Source organism: Octopus bimaculoides, chromosome 9 (genome assembly GCF_001194135.2).
Source record: "Octopus bimaculoides isolate UCB-OBI-ISO-001 chromosome 9, ASM119413v2, whole genome shotgun sequence".
NCBI lineage: Eukaryota > Metazoa > Mollusca > Cephalopoda > Octopoda > Octopodidae > Octopus > Octopus bimaculoides.
This window is the reverse complement of record NC_068989.1, coordinates 14,997,831-15,006,863: the sequence shown is the minus strand read 5'-3', so window position 1 is coordinate 15,006,863 and position 9,033 is coordinate 14,997,831. Positions and strand designations below refer to the sequence as shown.

The following is a 9,033-nucleotide window of genomic DNA, read 5'->3' as shown; positions in this document are numbered from 1 at the left end:
ATATATATATACATATATATATATGTGTGTGTGTCTGTGTCTGTGCCCCCCCCCCAAAAAAAAAAACATCGCTTGACAACTGATGGTGGTGTGACCAATAGAATAAGTAAATAAGTACTAGGCTTACAGAGAGTAATTCCTGGGGTCGACTTGCTCGACTAAAGGCGGTGCTCCAGCATGGCCACAGTCAAATGACTGATACAAGTAAAAGAGTATCTGTAGTGTGCTCAGCCACTTGCATGTAAATTTCACGAACTGGCTGTTCCATTGACCGGATCAACTAGAACCTTCATTGTCATAACTAACGGAATGCCAGAACATTTAATGATTGCCATCAAATATCATCTTGGACTTCTTTTGTGGTTTGAGATTTCTATCCTAGAATACTGTTTCCTGAAACTATTTTAATTCAATTCAAAGACAAAGTGTCCATTTATAGCTTCAGTTGTAGGTGATTGAGTTTGAAGATGGAGTTTTATTTATATTGAAGCTATAGTGTTTGCTGTGTTAATATTATAGACTAGCATGAATGTTATAAAACATGCCTTTTGCCAACTGCTATCATGCTATATGTTTATCAGGCTAACCCTAAAGACAGTGACAACATAATGCGAGCCATCGAATGGAGGATACAACAATTGAAAACTGAAGAAGAGGAACTTGAAAAACGAAATGCATCCAAAAGAAAATCAGAATCTCAAGACAGAGCTTCCCCTAAGAAACTAAAGTAGGTTGTTTTCAAACTTTTATACACATCTTATGAAATATTCAATTTATTTTACATCATAGACGAAGTTTTATTTTTAAATCTTTTTCTCAATATTTTCATGTGTTGTCGCAATTGTCATGGAAAATTTTTTTTTCTTCGTAGGAAACTTCCAGAATTGAGTGCAAGTGTTTCTTCTGTGGAATCAAAATCAATCTCAAAAGAAGAATCTGATAGTAGTGTACTGGACCCTGAGACAGAAGGTGAAGGCATTATTATTTATTGAAAACCATCATCATTATTAAGTTGAATAACCTACCATTTTGTTTAAATTGAAACAGTTTACACCCGTCCAGCAAAATGCCTCCTTCACATTCAACAGGATGAATGCTGTTTTCATTCTTTTGAATTAATCATGTTATCCTGTTGCTTTGAGATTTCAACGTTGTGATTGCTTATTTTCATGAAGGTGCATGGCTGAGTAGTTAGAGCATTGGGCTCACAATCATGAGGTAGCGAGTTACATTCCTGGACCAGGCAGTGTGCTGTGTTGTGTTCATAAGCAAGACACTATATTTCACGTTTCTCAGCTGTAGAAATGAATTGTGATGTCACTGGTGCCAAGCTGCATCGGCCTTTACCTTTCCCTTGGATAACATCGGTGTCATGGAGAGGGGAAGTTGGCATGCATGAGCGAGTGCTGGTCTTCCATAAACAACCTGACCTTGCCCCGACTTGTGCCTTGGAAGGGAACTTTCTAAGTGCAATCCCATAGTCATTTATGACTGAAGGGTGTCTTTACCTGATTGTTTATTTTAGGATGAGAATGTAGGGTGGGTGTAAGAGGCTGGATCTGGTCAGTTTTAACATAGGACAGCTAGAATATTTTAGCTGGGTATGGCTAATTTAAATGCTGGTAGGTTAAACTTGTTTTAAAATATAACATAACCGCAATTTTTTTTTTTCTTTTTTGTTGGCACTCTGTCGATTACAACGATGAGGGTTCCAGTTGATCCGATCAACGGAACAGCCTGCTCGTGAAATTAACGTGCAAGTGGCTGAGCACTCCACCGACACGTGTACCCTTAACGTAGTTCTTGGAGATATTCAGTGTGACACAGTGTTACAAGGCTGACCCTTTGAATTACAGGCACAACAATGAGAGAAAGTTGTGGTGAAAGAGTACAGCAGGGTTCGCCACCATCCCCTGCCAGAGCCTCGTGGAGCTTTAGGTGTTTTCGCTCAATAAACACTCACAACGCCTGGTCTGGGAATAGAAACTGTGAGTCCGCTGCCCTAACCACTGGGCCATTGCATCTCCACAAACCGCAGTTTAACATTTATATATAATTGTGTTTTTTTTGTTTTTTCCAGCCTCCAACGAAAGTTATACTTCATCCCAGACAGTTAGATCAGAATCAGACTAAGAAAAATGATTGCAGCAAAATGAGTGGTTAACAATCTTCTGGATAATCTGACTTTCGACGTGGAAGATAATAAATCTTATGGAAATTACATCTGCAGATTCAAAATATAAATTTGATAGAGCCTGAACAAAATATGTGTGTTGATGTGTGTGCGTACATATGTTTGTGTGTGTATGTGAGTGAGTATGCATGCACATATTCTCATACATGCATGTGGGTATACTTTGTATGTATGAGTGTGATGTAATTAGCGTATAAGTGATGAATTATCTCCAGAAAAATACTTTAGGTTAATCCAACAGGACAAGAAAGTGTTTGGAATTTTGGTCAGTGCTTGCGGTGACATTGAAGTATGTTCCCTGATGGCATTTCCAGTGCAAGAATTGGATATATATTCACCTATACAGGCTGGCAGTTTGGCACCTGTTTTCTGTAGCATTTCTTTCTTCAGGGTTTCTTTGTTGTTTTTTTTTTAATTTTTTTTTTTTTTTGACACCAAGCAAAACTTGTTGAAAACAACACAAAATACTAAGAAGAATGTTGAGGAAAATGAGAGAAAGATGATTGGGAATGGGGGTGGGAGTTACTAAAAGATACATTTTTATTATGAACTGAAAGGAATATTGGAAAAGTGCAGGGGACAGTTTATTTGAACTATAAAATAGGAGAGTACAGTAAAAACAAAAACAAAGGACATTTTCTGATAAGACAATAAAAAAAAAAATTGAAACATTTTATTTCGTAATGTTTTTGCATTTCAGCTTTGTGCTTAGCTTTAAATTCATTTTAATATCAAGCAGATTGGCAAGGACAACTATCTAAAGAACTGCCGATCTCTAACTGTGTAGGGATCCTGTGAAAGAGGTAGACCCAGGAAGACATGGGACGAGGTGGTGAAGCATGATCTTCGAATGTTGGGCCTCACAGAGGCAATAAGTGACTAAAAGTTTTGGTGATATACGGTGCTTGAGAACACTCGTCAAGCCAAGTGAAATCGTAGTTGTGGCCATTGTATTGTTTCATAAATGGCACTTATCAAATTGGAATCATGAACATTGCCAGTAACATGATCTTCAAATGTTGGGCCTCATGGAAGCATTGACAAGTGACTGAGACCTTTGGCAATATGCTGTGTTTGAGGAGACTCGTCATGCCGAGTGAAACAGTAATCGTGGCTGTTGTCCATGTTATGCAAATGGCACCTATGAAATTGTCATGGCCATTGTTGGTGTCATGTAAATGGCACCCATGCCAGTGACACATAAAAAGAGTGGTTGGCATCAGGAAGGGCATCCAGCTGTAGAAACCATGTCGAATCAGACTGGAATTGGTGCTGCTCTCTGGCTTACCAGTTCCAATCAATTTGTCTGATCCAGTGGTTCTCAAACTGGGATCTGCAGTCCCCTAGTCCAGGGGTTTTCAAACATTTTGACTTGCGGACCCCTTTATATTTCAGGCTTTACCTTAGGGACCCCCTTATAAACGCTTATGAAATTTACACATAAATATTTGCTTAAAATAACATATATTTTTACATTTATTTATTTAACAGTATTTAACAAATAGGTTTATTGTCAATTAAAAGATTTCGATTAAAAAACATGTATAAAATCAAATTGCCCATAAAAAGTATTTGCTGTCCACGGACCCCCTGTCTTGTCCTTGCGGACCACAGTTTGAAAACTCCTGCCCTAGGGGACCACAAAGGGATGCTGAAGTATCATGAAAATGGTGGCTTGAGACAGTTAAGTTTAAAATTTCAAAGACTTTCAATTTTTCCCATGCTATTATCCTTTTTCATCGTTAGCCTCAAAAACCCACACCACTCCTACACACTCATTTGCTAATCACACTTGTTGTACAGGTGTGATTGACCAGGTATAACGGTTGATTGTGCATGTGCTGTCGTTATTTTTTGTTTCTCATTTGTTTTGTAACTAACTGATCAACTGATTCCCCATATTTTCATGTGCATTTATTGTATCCCATTGGGGCATATCCAATGTATCCTTCCTTTCTTTGAGATGACAGTGTGACTGGAGGTATATTTCACTGCTATTTCTAGGAAGTCAAGTGACCATTTATGTAGCAGCAGTGTCATTGTACCAGAAGACTTGCATACCTCTGTCCCACCCTCTCCACCATCACCAATCATCCGCATTACTGCATGCATCAAAAGGAGATGTTGCCTGGATTAAGTTATGGTTTTCGGGGTTGCAGGCCTATGGGAAGTGTGGTTCATAGTCTGGAAATTATGGTACATGAACATGTCATTTTTTTTCCATGTTGATTATCCTGTATTTTGTAGGGGATACGTGAATCATCGAAAAGTCTGTAAGAGGACCTGCACGTAAAATTTTTTCAAAAGTTTGAGAACCACTGGTCTAACCCATACCAGCATGGAAAGTGGACATTAAATGATGATGAGGATGATGATGTACTCATCTGAATCTGTTAGCTGATTGATTCTTTAGCATTCAAGAGGACCGGCACGTAAAATTTTTTGGAAAGTTTGAGAACCACTGGTCTAACCCATACCAGCATGGAAAGCGGACATTAAATGATGACGAGGATGATGATGTACTCATCTGAATCTGTTAGCTGATTAACTCTTTAGCATTCAGATTATTCTGGTAGATTAATCATGCATTATCTTGAAGCTTCAAGATTTCTATGATGATTTTACAATAACATTGTAGGACAAGTGTAAGAGGTTGGATCTGGCCAATTTGAACATATCATCATCATCATCATCATTATCATCATCATTTAACGTCCGTTGTCTATGCTGGCATGGGTTGGACAATTTGACCAGGGTTGGTAAGCCAGAAGGCTGCACCAGACTCCAGTCTGATTTGGCATGGTTTTCTACAGCTGGATGCTCTTCCTAACGTCAACCAGCATAAAACAGGTAAAATATTTGAGCCAGATGTGGCTGGTTTAACTGCTAACAGGTTACAGTACCATCATCTGACTTCTTATTACCTTTAGCAGAATCCACTCGGATGGAAGCATTTGAACTTGGTCTCCGGTCTGAAGATAACTTGATGTTGGATGCACTATTTCCTACTGTTGCAATCCTTGTGTCATGACTTCTTCGACTCTTTTTCCTTGCCTCCAGGTTCCTAAGCCATTCCTACAGAAACTGAACTGGGGTTAATACTTAGATATGTTATCTGGAAGCTTACAAGACTCAGACCTGCTAACAATGTAAAGTAGTTGTGGGCAAACTGCAGTTCAAGGAACTTTCTGAATGACATGTCTAATGAACAATTAACTTGCATTTTTTTTTTTAGTAGTATGGCCAGCCATGATGGTAAGTGGTGTCTCGTGGAACCTGCTTCTTGAAAAAAAGGTTGCCCATGCCTGATATAAAAGTGTTAACCCCAATTTATTTATAGCGGAATCAGAGAAGGAAAGGCCTCCAAAACTAATGACGAAAGTTATGTCATTGGAGTAAGAACTATGTCGAAAATTATTTGGTCTTATTTGACCCTACTAGAAATGAACAGAAAAGAAGTGTAGGAAAAGCTGAATCAGTAACATAAATTAAGAAGCCAACCCGAAGACTATTGGTAAAAAATATTGAGAGAATTTAGTAAAGAATTTGAGATTTGTGGGACTTTTTGAGAAGCCTAGCTTTATGTTGATGTTACATTAATCACTTATGCTATTTTTTTATTATTATTATATATCATGTATTTTTTTCTTTTTTTTTTATGAGCACTAGCATTGTTGGTTATAAGTTTTCATCTCACTAATCCAACTGATTCATGTCTTTGATGGCAAGAATGACAAGGGAGTGTTTGTGCCACTTAGGTGTAATAAATATCCTGGATGTTTTTTTGTTCAGCACACTACTAGCTTTATTATGAATTTCTTGCCTGTGTGTACATCTTTCATTGCACGTACAAACCCAAGAAGTGTGTCTTTGCAACATGATTCTCTTGAGATAGGTTGGATTTGCAACACAAGGTGTGTCAAGATGTCATATTTCTGTTGGGTTTTAACTTGAAGGTTGTGCACATTTCTGTGAAACAACAGCAAAGGAAGTGTTTAATAAAGAATAACTAATTTTATTTTGTTCACATAGAAGTACTGGGAGCAATCCATTTGACTAAAATTTCTTTAAGGCGTAGTAGTGGCTGTGTGGTTCTAGGTTCAGTCCCACTGCATGGCACCTTGGGCAAGTGTCTTCTACTATAGCCTCGGGCCGACCAAAGCCTTGTGAGTGGGTTTGGTAGACGGAAACTGAAAGAAGCTCGTCGTATATATGTATGTGTGTGTGTCTGTCCTCCCAACATCACTTGACAACCAATGCTGGTGTGTTTACGTCCCCCGTAACTTAGTGGTTCGGCAAAAAAGACCGATAGAATAAGTACTAGGCTTACAAAGAATAAGTCCTGGGATCGATTTGCTCGACTAAAGGCGGTGCTCCAGCATGGCCACAGTCAAATGACTAAAACAAGTAAAAGTAAAAGAGAGGTGATATGCTTTTAATTGGCTCCTTTTTTTTAGTGTAAAATAAAACAATGATATTGCTCAACAATCAGGGTTACATTTGTAGGCACCCCACTATGATTACAGGTAAGTTCATCGCAATAGAGTTCACCACGAGGAAAGTTTGTGAGAAAATATTTCCATAATATCTCACCATTAATAGTTAAAAATTATTTTATTGAAAAAAAGACGGTGAACTTTATCTGTGGTGAATTGATAACAGTAAACTGACTGGACATGCCCCACTACTCATTCCATTGTGAATATATAATTTTTTCTTGATCCCTAGGACCCTTGTTTCAGTCATTTGACTATGGTCATGTTGGGACACTGCCTTAACCCTTTGGTGTTTAAACCGGCTATATCTGGCCCAAATATTCTACTCATTTTATGCTCAAACTGGCCAGAACCAGTATGTCACACCTACCCTGCAATGTCATTCTAAATATAAACAATTACATCTCTCAAATCTTGAAGTTACAAGATAATACCAGATTAATTTTTAAAAATCATCATCATCATTGTTTAACGTCCGCTTTCCATGCTAGCATGGGTTGGACGATTTGACTGAGGACTGGTGAAACCGGATGGCAACACCAGACTCCAATCTGATTTGGCAGAGTTTCTACAGCTGGATGCCCTTCCTAACGCCAACCACTCCGAGTGTAGTGGGTGCTTTTACGTGTCACCCGCATGAAGGCCAGTCAGATGGTACTGGCAATGGCCACGCTCAAAATGGTGTATTTTATGTGCCACCCACACAAGAGCCAGTCCAGGGGCACCGGCAATGATCTCGCTCGAACATCCTACGAAGGCCAGTCAGGCGGTACTGGCAATTTTAAAAATGTAAATGAATAAGGATTACTTTTGACATTAATTTGAACACTAAAGGGTTAAAGAATTTTTAGTCAAATGCATTGCTCCAAGTACTCTTTTTTTTAAAAGCCTGGTTCTTCTATCAGTCTCTCAGGCTGAACTGCTAGGTTATAGAGGCATAAATACACCAACACCAGTTGCCAAGCAGTAGTGAGACATACATAGACACACACATAGATATATATATCTGATGGGGTTTTTTTTTTTTACAGTTTCCATCTACCAAGTCCACACACAAGGCTACACTAGAAGACACTTGCCCAAGGTGCCATGCAAGGGACTGAACTAGATTCCATGATTTATAAGTAACTGAGATTACAACATCCCACTGGTCCATTGCAAGGGTTCGAAGCAAGCAGTTTTTCAGGGAGGAGGGAAGCCAGTTACGTCAACCCCAGTATTTTGATTGCTACTTTATTTTATCGACTCCCAAAGGGATGAAAGGCAGAGTTGACCACTGCATGATTTGAACTAAATATAAAAGAGACAGGTAATGCTGCTAAGCATTTTACCTGACGTGCTAATAATTCTGCCAGTTTACTGCCATCGTTCCATTATATACCCAGAAGAAATATTCAATCCAATATTATATTATAGCTCCTTGTGCTATGTGGACATTTATTGTGGTTTTAGAGTCAGGTTTTGACTGCTATTTTTCAGCGTGGCGGTATCTCTTAGATACCCTGTATTATAATATATATATATATATATATATATAAGAAAAAGAGATGACATGAAAAAAAAGGGTATGTTATGAACTTCAATAGCTTACAGCTATTTCTAACTGCCTTTTGGATACACTTTTCCATATACTTCGGTGATGACTTTCTCACAGGTAATTCTTTTTTGCAAAATAAATTGCACTTCATATTCGAACCTGCAGGGTGTTATCCAGGCACTCGACTGAGTCCACTGCACCATATAGCAGAACAGCTGTAAGCTAATGGAGTTCTTTTCTCGTGTTATCTCTTTCTTATTGTAGTTCTATATTCTAACACTTTGTTTTGAGACAGTCGCATATTGAGTTCTACATCAGGTTTTTAGTCTTGCAATGCCTAAGCAAAATGTATGTGTGTGTGTTGGGCTTCTTTCAGTTTCTGTCTACCAAATCCATTCACAAGTCTCTGGTTGGCCTGAGGCTATCGTTGAAGACACTTGCCCAAAGTACAATGCATAGGAACTGAAACCAGAACCTTGTGTTTTGGAAGCAAACTTCTTACTACACAGCCATGCTGACCCCTAATATATATATATATATATATATGTATATATATAGGGTGGCCCAAAAGTAGGTTTACAGTTATTCAACTATCTCTTTCACATTCATATATTAACAGTTCAGATCTTAATTATAAAAATAATATGAAACTATTATTCTATGCTATTTTAGTTAATTTTGTCAAGCTCCCTTTTTCAGTTAGTAAGATAGAAATTTAAATGTAATAAAATGTTTAAAAAAAAATTTTAAGTGCCTACATGATAACTGTAAACCTACTTTTGGGCCACTCTGTATATATATATATA

The 9,033-nt window shown here is 38.1% G+C and overlaps 1 protein-coding gene across 2 annotated transcripts in view; it reads left to right on the top strand.

The window, feature by feature from the left end:
* LOC106874619 (ran-binding protein 3) overlaps positions 1–2,867 on the top strand; it is a 43,465-nt gene extending 40,598 nt beyond the window's left edge. For both annotated transcript variants that reach the window (XM_014922409.2, XM_014922411.2), the window contains 3 exons: positions 582–727; positions 872–969; positions 2,081–2,867. In XM_014922409.2, coding sequence (XP_014777895.1) covers positions 582–727; positions 872–969; positions 2,081–2,133 — 297 coding nt within the window. In that variant the 3' untranslated portion in view covers positions 2,134–2,867. The remainder of the gene's footprint in view (positions 1–581; positions 728–871; positions 970–2,080) is intronic.
* Positions 2,868–9,033: the final 6,166 nt, after the last annotated feature.